This window comes from Papaver somniferum, chromosome 5 (assembly GCF_003573695.1).
Source record: "Papaver somniferum cultivar HN1 chromosome 5, ASM357369v1, whole genome shotgun sequence".
NCBI classification, from domain to species: Eukaryota; Viridiplantae; Streptophyta; class Magnoliopsida; order Ranunculales; family Papaveraceae; genus Papaver; species Papaver somniferum.
Genome location: NC_039362.1, coordinates 180,573,274 through 180,586,940, shown reverse-complemented (window position 1 = coordinate 180,586,940; position 13,667 = coordinate 180,573,274). Strand labels below are relative to the sequence as shown.

Below are 13,667 nucleotides of genomic sequence, written 5' to 3'. Positions count from 1 at the left end.
TAGATGGAATATCTATCTGAATATCTAATTTGGCTAACACTAGGGTACGCAATGGGTGGACATGATGTAAGGATAATTCTTATATTTCTCATATTACTACAGTAACCAAGTTGAAAACAGGCACACTTCCCAACTAGGTGCCCAAGTAATACAAAAATTTAAACTAAACACAAATCTAGGGTGTATGACAACATTATTAAAATGTTTGGTTTATTAAGTAAGACGATAAGTCAACTGCGTATATCAATGAAAACTTAAGAATGAAAGAGAAGGAATTCTATACAGATAGTTGAAGCTCGGTGGAAGGAGAAGTCGTTTTGGTTAAAGGCCAACGGCAAAGGTTTTTTAGGTCTTTCTATTCTAAATCACCAATTTCAACTACAACAAAACTGCCCCTTCACATGAATTTCAACTACAACAAAATGGCACCATCACATGAGATGCTTTTCTGGTGGGTCCGTTGGCTTTCGTGTGCGGCCCACCATTCCCAAAAAAGGTTCTTCATTATCCTTTTGAAGCTTTTTGTAGAATGGTAGGTCCCATACAAAAGCCATGAGACCCCCTAAAAAGTATCTAAGAGGGTTGTTTTGGGTGAGTTTGAGTTGAGGGTCAGTTAGGAATTTCTAAAAACCAATTAATCAAAAGATACGTAAACGAATACCAAATTTTGACAAAACAATATTCTTACACATTTAGGCAAATAAGTTCTGCAAATAGATCCATAAGACCAGATTTAAGCTGCTCCGCTACTGTGTGCACTAAATCATTGAAAAGAGAAAAACAAAGTAAGAACATACCTGGTTCAACCTCAAAAGAGAAACATACCAGATTATGATAATAACAATCAAAAAAAGAAAGCACATCCAAGAATAAACAAAAAGAATCACAAGGAAAAGTTTTGTCAAAATGTTTTAGAGATCCAAGGATTAAAGCAATGGGGGGGCATGATTAAAAGAATATATTTCTCGTATTACTACAGTTACCAAGTTGAAAATAGGCAAACTTCCCAACTAGGTACCCAATTAATACAAATACCTAAACACGGATCTTATTAGGGTGTGTGTATCGACGAAAACTTAAAAATGATAGAGAAGGAAATGTATACTGTATACAGATAGTTGAAGCTCAGTGGAAGGAGAAGTCGTTTTGGTTAAAAACAAACTTTGAAAATAAAAAAAAAAAATAAAAAATAAGGAGAACACCAATGATGATGATGATTTAGGCAAGTAGATCCATACAACAAGATTAGGCTTTAGGGCATGTAACATTACTTGTATAAAGATCAAAGCAAAAAACAAAAACGATTGAGAACGTAACATCATCAGCAACGCTTATATCTGGCTGATAAAGCTGGAACCAAAGATTGATTAACGAAGGCAGTCAAGATTCGAGAACATATACACGGAAAACAATTACAAAGAAAAAGAACAGTTTGTGAACATGTTTCAGACATCCAAGGAAGGAATAAGCAGCATTAGATTTATCATCATAAACAATCAACAACAAACTATAAAACTATAATTTTGCAAAATCAGAAAGTGGTGATCAAAAGGTGAAAAACAACAACATACCATAGGCTATATGTGCAAATAAGAGGGCCCCAAACAAAAGCTTTTGTAAGACAAGCAAAATCACAACTAGAGCTGGCAAACGGGCGGGACGGGGCTGGCTTGTGACCAACCCGCGGGTTACGGGTTAATACAAGCCTAAGCTTGCGGGTTGAAATTCTTCACGGGTGGTCATTTATCCGATCCGCGCCCGTCCCGGGTAAAGCTTGCGGGTTCACGGGTGCTCACGGGTTAATTCCTAACTATCTTTGAGAGTCGTATCCCTTCTCTTATTCTCTCTTATTCTTCTTTTTTCTTATTTCAATATTTCTTCTTCATCTTCGTTTTTCTTGAGTTCTTTTCCGAGCGATTCTGAGAATTTGTGAGAGATCGATTGAGAGAAGTGTTTGATGAAACTATTATATGATGGAGGTGTTGTTGTGGTGGTGAATCTTTAAGGAGGAGAGTCAGGGGATTGATATAGTTCTGCTCGAGATGATGAAATAGAGAAGTAAAATTAGGGTTTCTGTTAATTGTTTGGAATTCGATACGAGAAAGGATTAAGAAGATTTAAACGGAACTACAGGATGAGTTTGTTTTGTTGAAGATTTTGGATGTTGAATTATCGATTGGAGATTGTTCTGATAAAGAATCAAAACCAGGTAAATTTGGGGTTTCAGTTTTGATTGATTTCTTTATGAAATTGAATTTGTTTTGGTATAATATTTCATGGGTTTGTTATTGATTAAGGTAGAGATGATTGTATAGGATTTAATTTTGATTCTAAGAATTAGGGTTCTTGTTGTTCTTCCCCAATTAGGAATTAGAGTTCCTGAATCGAGTTGTTTCAATTAGGGTTCTAAGTTGATTTAATTTTAGTTTCTGAATCGAGTTGTTTCAATTATCGAGTTTTGTTGGTACTAATGGAACTAAGGCTTGAGTTTGGGATGGAGTGGAGCTGCATGTATTTGTAGTTAGAGTTATGTTGATGTTCAGTGATGGGTTCATGTATATGTGAAATTGAAGGATGGGTCTGAGCTGAGGTAATTTTATCTGTTACGATTGTTTCTGAGATATGAAATTCAGAGAACAAGAAGCCATAGGAATTGTGGGTTTGAATCAAGAGTTCGGGGAAGAATCAAGATGGGTTCATAGTCATTGTCAAGGAATTGAAGGAGTTGTTGATGCTGTGAAGATGAAATGGGTTTAATCGATTGCAGAAGGAGATTCGATTGGTGGTGCTGTTGATAATGCAGCTCAGTTCAAGAACGAGATTTCAGAGAATCAAATTAGTGGTGTTGATATGAGGAACTCAGTGGGAAGAAGAACAATGGATGGGGGAGATTAGTGGTGTTGATATGAGGAACTCAGTGGGAAGAAGAACAATGGATGGGGGAGGTAGTGATTGATTTCTGCTGTCGAAGAAGAGGCTGGACTGGAGCCTGGATCTGTTGCTCTTTAACAGTACGGGAATGAAATTACGGGATTACGGACCAGCCGCGGGTTTCACAGTACGGGCCGGGTTAACCAGTTTCTTCACAAGCCACTAATTATACAACCCGCGCCCGTCTTGTTTAGTTACCATCCGGGACGGGTGCGGGTTTTCACGGGACGGGCCAACCCGTGGGTTTTGGCTTGGTTTGCCAGCTCTAATCACAACCATATGTTTCCTAAAGTGTTTCCTAAAGATGGAAAGATAAATCAGAGTACTGGCTTGGAAAACCTCTTCTGTTGAGAAAGAGATTTAAACAAAACGCACATTATAATCTTAGTCGCTCAGCTGGGGAAAGGATCATCATCTCCACCTTATCATTCTCCTCGAAAAATAAGAGGCAACACAGTGACACTAGAAATAAGAAAAAGATTATCTCTAACACTAATAACAACGTGTCTGTATCCAAAACCTATGAAGTCTCACGTATGAAATATTCATAGATCATCAAAACCAAAATGTAGTTATCATATTACTAGGGCAACCAAGTTGAAAATACTACTACAAAAAATTTAAACGACAAAAATCTTGCTAGGGTGTACATAAATACTTGAAGCTCTGTGGAAGGAGAAGTCGTTTTGGTTAAAAGCTCACGGCACACTACCCTGTGCTTCAACTCATTTACCTTTAAATTGAATCAAGAATTCTTAAAAAGGGCCAATTTCAACTACTCCGAACCGCCTATCACATGAGATGTTTTTCTGGTGAGTTTCATGGTTTTCGTGTAAGACCCACCACTCTCAGGAAGGGTATTATAACCTCTTTTGGGGAATGGTGGATCTCACACGAAAACCATGAGACCCACAAAAAACAGTATCTAAAGGGAGAGCACAGTTCTGGGGGAGTCTGAGTTGGCGGTCAGTCAAGAATTTATGAAAACAACTTGATCAAAAGAAACATAAACAAAACCCTAACTTTTAGATAACAATCCTAAACATGGGGAGAACACCATTGAATTAGGCAATACTTCAAAAAAAATGAACTAGGCAAGAACAAAAAAGTTCTCACAATTCATCCTTCAGACCAGGTATCGAAGAACAATTTCGATAAAAAGAAGGCAACAGAGATTCAAGAAAATACAAGGAAGAGAAGTACAAAGAAAAGTTTGTCAACATGTTTCAGATATCCAAGGAAGGAATAAACCAGCATTAGCTCTCAAGCCCGGCGAAAGGCGAAAGCTCTTAGTCAGCAACTGCGAATGTTCTTGAGAAACAAGCCTTAGATTTATCATCATAAACAATCAATAACAAACCTAAAAATATATCTAATATATCAAATTTCTGAACCAAAAATATATCAATATATCTAATGAAATCTGTCTAACCCACTAGTGTCTGCTCAGAATAATGAAATGCCTTCTCATAGATCTTGTTTCCAAAATCTCTGAAGTCTGACATGTGAAATATTCATAAATCAACCTTGCAAGACTTTTAAAAACAAAATGCACATTATAATCTCAGGCAATGCAGTGACACTAGAAATAAGAAAAAAAGTTATCTCTAAAACTAATAACAATGTGTCTGTTTCCAAAACCTATGAAGTCTGACATGAATATTGATAATCATCAAAATTCTTAAAAGCTCCAATTTCAACTACTCCATAACCTCCCATCACATGAGATGCTTTTCTGGTGGGTCTCATGGCTTTCGTGTGAGACCCACCACTCCCATAAAGGGTTATTAAAACCTCTTTTGGGGAATGGTGGGTCTCACACGAAAGCCATGAGACCCACAAAAAACAGTATCTAAAGGGAGAGCGCGCAGTTCTGGGGGAGTTTGAGTTGGTAGTCAGTCAAGAATTTATAAAAACAACTTAATCAAAAGAAACATATACAAAACCCCAACTTCTAGAAAAATCATTCTTAAACATGAGGAGAACACCGATAAACTAAGAAGAGATTGCTCAGATCAGCGGGTTATCGACATGCAAATATTTCCTCGACAGAGAAAAGCCTGCAATCCGGTCTGTTGAGCTTGATATTATGGAGTCATCACCGCAATCCCTAGATCGATAATCATTTCACAAATCAAAAACCCTAACACTGAAATTGCAATATGAATTAAAAAAACTACAACCCTATAAAGACTCAATTTTGATTTTGAAAACAGCAAATGTTTAAACTAGGAAGAAAACAGAAACTCCAGAGCTAAGAACTTATGCATGCCACAATCAAATTTACACTCATCCAAAACTGCACTCACATTTAATACTTTTTTCTTGGGTCAAATAGCTTTCATGTGGTCACCATGCCCAAAAAGGTTCTTCATTTTACGCCTGGTCAGCCACTCCAAAAAGACTGCCAGTTTTAACACCAAATAATTAAGCCTTTAGAGGCATGCGACAGTACCATCATAGCATTTGTATAATACCAGTGACATGTACAGTTGCAAAAACATCATTTGTACATTCACAGAAACAGAATGAACTTATTTATAAATCATCATCATCATCATCATCAGAATAGAAATGTTTTTCTCATCCACAGCATTGGCTTACACTGTGTAGGAAGGTGTCCTAAGATTATAACTTTCACATTTCATCACTTGATGACACAATAAATCCAATCTCAAGACTCAAAGAAAAAAAAACGTCATGGAATATTAAAAGAATAAAAAAAAATCTAAAAATCAACCCCTAAAGTCAAAATTAGATTAGATAAGACGACAGATTCAGAAGTTCACCATTTAACCTCAAGGGAAACAAATTCCTCGGATCAAGTGTTGGATTATAGTATTTAACATTCATCCTCATCTGTATAATTGACTATCAAAAGAGACTAAAACAACAAAACCATAGAAAATACAAGGGAATTTACAAGATAACTCAGTAGTGGCGATTGTATTAGGTTCGATTCAGCCAGCAGTTGTGCTCAGATTTGTTTCAGAAGAGGGAGCTTGTTATCCTCATTGATATCTTACTTAATTTTCCCAAAAAAAAACAAAAAAATAGATAAATGAAGATTTGTAGAAACAGATTGAGAATTGATAAACTAAAAAGAGATTGCTCAGATCAGCGGGTTGTCGACACGCAAATATTTCCTCAACAGAGAAAAACCTGCCATCCGGTCTGTTGAGCTTGATATTATGGAGTCATCACCGCAATCTCTAAATCAATAATCAATTCACGAATGGAGACTGCAATTATAGTATGAATTAAATTTTTTTTTAAAAAGACAGATTTTGACTTAATTTTGATTTTGACTACGAAAGAAATACACACCACAATAAAATTCACACTCATCCAAAACCACACGCTCACATAAAATGGGACTCACCCTTTCCAGAATCAATCAAATTTCTGAACCAACAATACATCTAATCCACTAGTGTCTGCTCAGAATAATGAAATGCCTTCTCATAGATCTTGTTTCCAAAATCTCTGAAGTCTGACATGTGAAATATTCATAAATCATCCCCGCAAAACTTTTATTAATAATCATAGAAAAATGTAGTTACCCAACGTCCAAATGCAACATAACAAGAAGCACCGGATAGCGAGGGCAACAATTTCTATTGCTTCACCAAAAAATATGCCACAAGAATTAAATTAACCTAGCTACAACAACAATGTTCACAGAACAAAATGAAGCTAATAACATACAACAAATATCAAAATAATCATAAAAACCATATGCCTCAGCCCCTTAGATGTTATAATTTTGCGGTCATCTCCGCTATCATTACAGGTCTATGTTTAATCATCATCGGCATTTCAATCAAACAATTTCAATAAATCAAATCACACAGAAAGATTTAGATCTACATATTTTTATGCTATAAATGTATTCTCAGTTGCAACAATTGAGCAATCGAGATTGTAAATAGATTACCAATAGCAACAAATTAATATTGCTTCAAGGGAACGAGTCAATCAGGTACTGAAAAAAATCCTGTTGACCAGATTAAAGAAGCCTAAACACTAATTTTAGACACTAATTTCAAAGAATCAAGAAAGGATTATACCTGTTAGCTAGGCCAATGATGGACTAGCTAAGTAAAATTGTAAGATATGATTATTTTTCTTTGAGTTACAGATCCAGATCGTAGTTTGAGCTGAAGTGAAAATCCAATCTCTTCAGTTTTTATTCAGTTCAAACTAGGATATGGATGGATCTTCCACCACCGCCGCCATCAAATCTGCAGCTCAGAGTCACTGGTAAAAAACACCACCATCGCCGCAACGAGGAGGAGGAAAGAGAGCGGAGAGAGTTAGGGTTTTCAACTTTGGAGTCTCGATGAGTTTATATAGGTGATTTTAGGATCCTAGGGTATTTGACTTGACTGACTTTAATTGACTATTTAATAGAGAAGGCCCATCTTTTTGGCACGCTTAATTGGGGGCCCTGAAAAATAATTAGGGGCCTCAACAAATTTATACCCACACCAGAAAAGCTAAGGAGCTTCCAAAATGATGGTGAAAGTACCATTTTACCCTTATCATAAAAATAACCCTAAAACCCTATTAAGACTTAAGTAAGGCCCCCATTTCATTCCATCACAAAACTGTTTCATCTTCTCCTCTCCCCCTCCCTCTCACAACAATGTTTCATCTTCTCCATTAACGACCGTGGAGAAATTTTTTTCCATCCGATTCATCGTCGAAATCGTCGATGCGAAAACTTTAATCGACGATTAACTTCTTCTACAAACATGGCACGTACTAAGCAGACTGCGAGACTAGCCAATGAAATTATCAATCTCGTTGATACTGTTAAAGCGACGAAGGAGTGTTCGAGAACAAGCAAGAAATCAAAACCTCCGGACAAAAAAATGGCTCCCATTAGATGGTATGTCCTTTAAAACCCCTACTCTAACTTGGGTTTTAGTTTAATTTGATGTTCTGCTGAAAATTAGGGTTTGAATCCGAGAAATTGATTTCTCAGAATGTGAGTCGTTAATCACGAAGTTTGAATGTCTAACGATTTTTCATATACATGTTGTGCTTCGTAGAAATCGTCAACCATTAGGGTTTAGGAGAAAATGATTCCTGCTGTAGTGATTTTTTTTTAGGTTAGAATCGTTAACCAGTTTTGATTTCTTAACAACTTTTGACATGCATGTTGAAATAATCTGGAAATCGTTAGCCAATTGTTTAGGTGAAAACGACCCTGTGTGGTTTTTTCTGATGACCGTTTTTATTAATCAACGACTCCATGATTTTCCAAACCACCATTCTGTCCCAAATAAGGAAAAAGTCGTCCACATAATTGGAATCAACTAACGACTTTTATGGAAGACCAATTTTAAAAGTAAATGACTCTGCACCACACATATTTGGTCTTCTGCCTAAAAAATAGGAAGAATCGTTATGAAAAAATGCTTGAATCGTTAAGAAGACAAATGAGAATCGTTGATGATATACATGGAGAGTCGTTTGTTTTATGATTTTTTTCTGACGACTCTTAAATATATTTGTTGTTGGCCTTTCAGTAACAAGAATAAAAAGGATAAGAATGTCTTGGTAACTCCTCCATCCAGACCTCCCCACAACCCAAAATACCTAAATGCGGGTCTATTACGAGGAAAAACACCGAGCGAGGTAGCCTTAAATATCCGCGAACCTAGAGAACCATGTGATGATTCCTCTGTATCATCGTCTTCATCATCTGCTGCTATATCTACAACCCCAAACGATGAAGAATTAGAAGTCGCGGAATATGAAGAATTAGAAGTAGGTGAATATGATGCTTATGATGATGAGGAGGATGGTGATCAAGGTAATGGTGGTAATGGAGGAAATGGTGGTAATGGTGGCGATAGATTGAATGGTGGTAATGAGGTGGCAGAGATTGAGGAAGAGGAGGATCAAGGTAATGATGAGGATGGGGATGGAAATGGTGGTGGTAGCAGTGATGAAGAGGATGATGGTAATGATGGAAATGGTAAGGAAAGAAATGATGGTAGTGGCGGTGATGATGATGATGATGATGATGAGGAGGAGGAGGAGATTCAGGAGGATGGGGAGGATGTTGCGCAACCACAGCAATAGCAACAGCCTAAGCCGAAGGAGAAAGTCCCAATTAAACCAAGCGCGCGACACGTTCCACCCATGCGTTTGCAGCTTACTCGTCTACCCGGCGGAAAAGTCAGAGGTAAACCTAAAGATGGAAGTAAGGTTCTATTAGGATATGATAGCTCGTGGGACCGTACCATCAATGAGACAATTGTAACAATCTCACCTTTTCTTTTCATATAATTTTTTGATATTTAATTTCTTCTGTTTTAATTTTATTTGTTTGTCTTTCGTAGGATCATAAGAATGCCACACGTCTATTTAGACACCAATCTTCTTATGCAAAAATGAAAAAATGGCCCCTAGAAGGTGAATGTCCAAGAGTGAGAGTCATTGTTGAAAACTCAGGTTTGTATGTTGTCGTTCAAAACTCTGTGATTGTATATGACAAGGATGCAGTATCATGTTTGACTGAGAGGTTTTACGGCGAAGTCGATGCATTCCAATTCCCTTTTGGAGAGATGGCATTGATTCCCGAAGACGCAGAACAGATTCTAGGATTGCAGGTTGAGGGTAAATCGACAGAAGACAAGTTCAAGAAGAACCTAGATTGGAAGAAAATTTATGAATTGACGGAGAAGTTGTTTGGATGGGATGAAAAGAAGACGTATGGCCTCTTTGTGATGGGAAAGAAGTACCCAAAGAAAGAGTTTAAACTTATTAAGATTAGAAAGATGTATGCGGGGTCACTTGAGAAAGATGGAGACAATGAACTACTCTCTGATTTTGAAATTCGTGCGACAACAGCCGCATACTTGTTGTATGTCCTTGCTTCGGTTATATTTCTCGATAGCAAAGGAAACAGAGTCAGCGTCAACCTTCTTCAACTTTTGGATACCTTGGAGGAGGTGAGTAGGTATTCGTGGGGGACTGCCACATTAGCACATTTGAACGCTCAGCTAGCAAAGGCATCCCGGGAAAGAACTTCTCAAATGAACGGGAACTTGGCTTTACTTCAGGTAATTTGAGTTATCAAATTTGTTCGTTGTTCGTAATATTTATTTTTCTATGTTTTTAGATTTAACATTATTTTTATTGTTTTGATGTTGTTTCAGGTGTGGATTTACGAGCATTTCCCCTCATTGATCAAAAGCGATGAAGACATCCAATTGCAACCAACATGGAACAATACTAAACCAAAAGAAACCCGATACAAGTACACTGGACCTCAGGATAAGGAGGAAGCGCAGAAGTTGAAGGTGTTATCCATGCGCCGAAAATTGGACAACATGACAGTCAAAGAGGTAACCTTTGATCCCTACAAGGAAAATAGAGTAGGAGGATTGCAAAATCTTACATATTACCATGGCCCTCTGTTTTACCCTTATGGATAGTCAATGTACAATCCGCATAGAGTAATGCGTCAGCTTGGGTATATTCAAGATTCACCCGATGAGGATTATGTACCACCCTTCAAATATAAATTAAGGAAATGCAAGGCGGAAAAAAAGGCGTTGGTTGTTGCTTATGATCCTGAGCCTAAGACTGAGCATTGGAATAATAGGCATTTGGGTACTAGTAGGGTAGAAATCTCTTGGTGGGAGAATGTTAATGAAGGTCATGAGGTAACCGATGATTACATGCCATGGTATGAAGGCTTCTCCCACGGTCGAGTCATTAGGATTGATCAGACTACGGGTAGGAGGAGCAACAAAGCATCTTCCGCTGCTTCTACAGCCGACACTAGAGATGACTCTTCCATTTTTAAGCTTGTGGTAAGTACTTATTTTTCGAATTGTGTTAATCATTTAGATACATTTTTAATTATGTTAATATTAATCGGTATTTGAATGCAAATAGAGGGAACGAATGAAGATTTTTATGAAGTCGTTTTGCTGCAAAGCCGACAAAGGAGAAGTCATAGAACCTGAGCCAAGTCGCATGTATGCTGAGTACTGCCAACACATTGAAAATCCACAAGCAAAGAAAATGTTCGCTGATCTGGAAAAGCAATGTAAGAGGACAAGGAGAACAACTAGCCAACTAACACAAGAACTTGCTCAAAATGGAGATGTTGATGATCAAGGTAGTGGAGAAGATGGTGGTTCTCAAAGGGGCAGTCCTGGACAAGGTTATTCAAAGAAAAGTCGGACATCATCAACTCAGGGAAGTCAGAGAGGTCGAGGCGGAGGTCGAGGTCAAGGTGGTAGTAGTGAGTGAGAAGAACTTATGGCTAGAACTTTAAAGTGTATGGTTTAACATTTAGAACTTATGTATTTTAGTATTGTCGATTTTAACTTACGTCTTTCTTAGATACAACTATTTTCTGTAGTTCGTATTATCAGTATTTTGTGTGGATTGGGTTTCCTAACAATTTAGCATGTTGTTTAGAAGTTGTTGTGCTTATTTAAGTCGGTAAAAAATGTTTTGCAGATCAACGAATCTAAATATAAAAATTTAAGTCACCTTAAAATGTTTTACAGTCGTCAACATATTTTATGAAGACCAACGACTCCAAACCTGTTGAAATTAATTTAATGTTAGAGTCGTCAACAGGTTTTATGAAGACCAACGACTCACCCGTAGTCCAAGGCACTTCTCTGTCTGATTTTATTAAAGGGTCATTCACAATTATAGGACTGATTAACGACTCTTCACTAACGACCCATTGGTTAAATTAACGACTTATTTCTAAAACTATGTAGATCCTCTGTCTAAAACCTTTTAAGACTCGTCAAGAAAAAAAAAACAAATGTTAAAATTCGTCAATTATGTTTCTAGAGTCGTTCAGGAAAAAATTTAAAAAACTTAGGATCGTCTATTTTGTTTTAAGAGTCGTCTTTTATCTTTCAAGGGTCGGTCAATTTTAGTTATTTTATTTTACAAACTTATAAGTTGCCACGAAAATGGACATTTATTTCATTAAGGAAATAACATTACATCAAAGTTGAATTGCAGACGAGTTACAATTTGATACATCACGTGTTCTTCAATGAATTTGAGTGACAACGGAGGGTTAGTATGGGTAATCTAGAATCTGAAACATCAAGTGTTCATCGATAAACCTCCTTGCACGTCGGTATAACGTCGTATATTCTTTGTGGTGAATGAACTTTGTTTCCCCATTACGAATTCTCCATAGCCCATTGAAACGTTCCAGCTGAAATACAGTGAATTCTTAAATGTTAGTATGCGAAATTTTAACGAGGCCATAAGAATAAATATTCTCGGATTACTCACTTTTTCTCTAAGAGGAGCTTGTGGATGATGTTGGTACACCATATTTCTAACTTTAACATACTCTCGCATTGCACTTTTTATGTAGTTGAATCGAAATGCTAAGTCTCGCCATTTGCGGTTATTCGGATTCCCGGTACGCCGTAAAAGAACTCTTTAACTCTCTTCCAAAACATTGAATAGATTTCATTTGGACGTTCACGGAATGTATTAGCAGATGATTTAACAAGACACAAATCTTCATGAGGTTCCCATTCCGCCATTGCTATTGAAATTTTATGTACTTTGGTAGAAAATGGATGGGTTTTGTTAATTTTTTCAAGAGAAAAGGGTGGTATTATATAGAAGAAAACCCCAACGGTAGAATTTTTGAAATCCACAATTGTGGTCGTTAGGATATAAATAAAATAAATGACGACTTCATAGAATGTGTTGAAAATACAAAGTTTGATTTGTCATTATACTACCTATATAAAGTCTAACGACCCTTCATTGAAACTTGAAAATAGTAACATTAGTAGTCCTAACACAATTGGTCTAACTAAATTCTTTTGAAAGCATTACATGTTATTCTTTTTTCCGGTGCGAGATTTAACTAGCATTGCGGCTTCGATGTGATAAAGCCACTCTCCTCTCCATTTGATATATTCAACCTGGGCCACACGTTTATCCCATTTGTGCCTCACGAGAAACTTGTTGTACATGGTGCACAACCTCATAACGTGAATCATCCTATCACGAATGTGGAACGGTTCATAATCATAGCGTAGTTTGTTATGGGAATTAACGAAAGTGCCACAACCAACTTGAATCCAGAATATACTTTCATGTTCTTGTTCTTCGCGAAGATCTTTGACGATGTAATAATTCTTAACCCATTTGGTCTCTTCCTCGATTTGCTTGAATACTTCCTGGATATGCGCTTGTTCTTTGCCTCGTTTTTCGGCCTCACGCTTCTCTTCTTCCTTCGTTTGCGTATCTCTTCTTCCATTGCCAATATTGATTTGGTTGGTCGCTTGCATCTTCTAAGTATGCTTTCAATTGAATTGGTAGTTGTTGACGAACTTTCCATTGAAAAAATGATATACTTTGATTATTTAAGGTTGAATCTTTATATAGAAAATAACATAACGACTGTTTTTTTTTGGAAATAGTATCTTCATAAAGAGACGTTGAAGATACACAATTGGGGTCGTTAAGTTTGAGTTTTATAAAACAAACGACCCTGCACAACAAAATGTTCCAAGTCGTTCATTTATTGATATCACAATAACGACCCTGTATGTTATTCTGAGTCGTTCGTTTATTGATATAATAAAAATGACTTTATGTTCTTCAAATATGGGGTTAGAGAATCGTTCATTTGTTAATAGAATATATAACGACCCTAAGTTTTCAAAGCATCCAGGAGACCCAATTTTTTGGTCTGACAAAATCAT

General features: G+C 36.9%; 2 protein-coding genes, 1 long non-coding RNA gene, 10 other non-coding genes and 1 pseudogene across 13 annotated transcripts; 2 read left to right on the top strand and 12 right to left on the bottom strand.

Moving 5' to 3' along the window:
• Positions 1-3,243: 3,243 nt before the first annotated feature.
• On the bottom strand, positions 3,244-3,352 carry LOC113284914. Its single transcript, XR_003328440.1, has one exon. It is a non-coding gene; the product is annotated as a small nucleolar RNA Z103 (small nucleolar RNA).
• A 624-nt stretch (positions 3,353-3,976) lies between these two features.
• Positions 3,977-7,239, bottom strand: LOC113283844. The gene is made up of 2 exons (XR_003327707.1): positions 7,002-7,239; positions 3,977-5,041 (listed from the first exon to the last, which is right to left on the bottom strand). It is a non-coding gene; the product is annotated as an uncharacterized LOC113283844 (long non-coding RNA).
• Positions 4,154-4,278, bottom strand: LOC113284713. The gene has a single exon (XR_003328337.1). It is a non-coding gene; the product is annotated as a small nucleolar RNA SNORD14 (small nucleolar RNA).
• Positions 4,372-4,467, bottom strand: LOC113284940. Its single transcript, XR_003328463.1, has one exon. It is a non-coding gene; the product is annotated as a small nucleolar RNA R64/Z200 family (small nucleolar RNA).
• LOC113285016 lies at positions 4,936-5,040 on the bottom strand. The gene has a single exon (XR_003328531.1). It is a non-coding gene; the product is annotated as a small nucleolar RNA Z107/R87 (small nucleolar RNA).
• Positions 5,488-5,590, bottom strand: LOC113285005 (annotated as a pseudogene).
• On the bottom strand, positions 5,703-5,793 carry LOC113285044. The gene has a single exon (XR_003328557.1). It is a non-coding gene; the product is annotated as a small nucleolar RNA snoR31 (small nucleolar RNA).
• LOC113284764 lies at positions 5,859-5,956 on the bottom strand. The gene has a single exon (XR_003328377.1). It is a non-coding gene; the product is annotated as a small nucleolar RNA R30/Z108 (small nucleolar RNA).
• On the bottom strand, positions 6,038-6,142 carry LOC113285017. The gene has a single exon (XR_003328532.1). It is a non-coding gene; the product is annotated as a small nucleolar RNA Z107/R87 (small nucleolar RNA).
• Positions 6,367-6,462, bottom strand: LOC113284939. Its single transcript, XR_003328462.1, has one exon. It is a non-coding gene; the product is annotated as a small nucleolar RNA R64/Z200 family (small nucleolar RNA).
• On the bottom strand, positions 6,483-6,619 carry LOC113285087. Its single transcript, XR_003328586.1, has one exon. It is a non-coding gene; the product is annotated as a small nucleolar RNA snoR136 (small nucleolar RNA).
• LOC113284768 lies at positions 6,669-6,750 on the bottom strand. Its single transcript, XR_003328382.1, has one exon. It is a non-coding gene; the product is annotated as a small nucleolar RNA SNORD25 (small nucleolar RNA).
• A 449-nt stretch (positions 7,240-7,688) lies between the features above and the next one.
• On the top strand, positions 7,689-9,027 carry LOC113280235 (transcription initiation factor TFIID subunit 11-like). Its single transcript, XM_026528885.1, has 3 exons — positions 7,689-7,825; positions 8,469-8,848; positions 8,897-9,027. Exons 1-3 carry the CDS (start codon positions 7,689-7,691, stop codon positions 9,025-9,027), a joined length of 648 nt encoding a protein of 215 aa, XP_026384670.1.
• Positions 9,028-9,087: 60 nt separating this feature from the next.
• LOC113280234 (protein MAINTENANCE OF MERISTEMS-like) lies at positions 9,088-11,211 on the top strand. Its single transcript, XM_026528884.1, has 5 exons — positions 9,088-9,153; positions 9,288-10,010; positions 10,107-10,295; positions 10,386-10,766; positions 10,852-11,211. Exons 1-5 carry the CDS (start codon positions 9,088-9,090, stop codon positions 11,209-11,211), a joined length of 1,719 nt encoding a protein of 572 aa, XP_026384669.1.
• Positions 11,212-13,667: the final 2,456 nt, after the last annotated feature.

Coding starts and splice junctions, on each gene's coding strand:
- LOC113280235 (XM_026528885.1), top strand. CDS start 7,689: ATGGCACGTACTAAGCAGACTGCGAGACTAGCCAATGAAATTATCAAT. Junction 7,826..8,468: donor AAAATGGCTCCCATTAGATG/GTATGTCCTTTA, acceptor TTGGCCTTTCAG/TAACAAGAATAAAAAGGATA. Junction 8,849..8,896: donor TGAGGAAGAGGAGGATCAAG/GTAATGATGAGG, acceptor GCAGTGATGAAG/AGGATGATGGTAATGATGGA.
- LOC113280234 (XM_026528884.1), top strand. CDS start 9,088: ATGCGTTTGCAGCTTACTCGTCTACCCGGCGGAAAAGTCAGAGGTAAA. Junction 10,011..10,106: donor GGAACTTGGCTTTACTTCAG/GTAATTTGAGTT, acceptor ATGTTGTTTCAG/GTGTGGATTTACGAGCATTT. Junction 10,767..10,851: donor CTTCCATTTTTAAGCTTGTG/GTAAGTACTTAT, acceptor GAATGCAAATAG/AGGGAACGAATGAAGATTTT.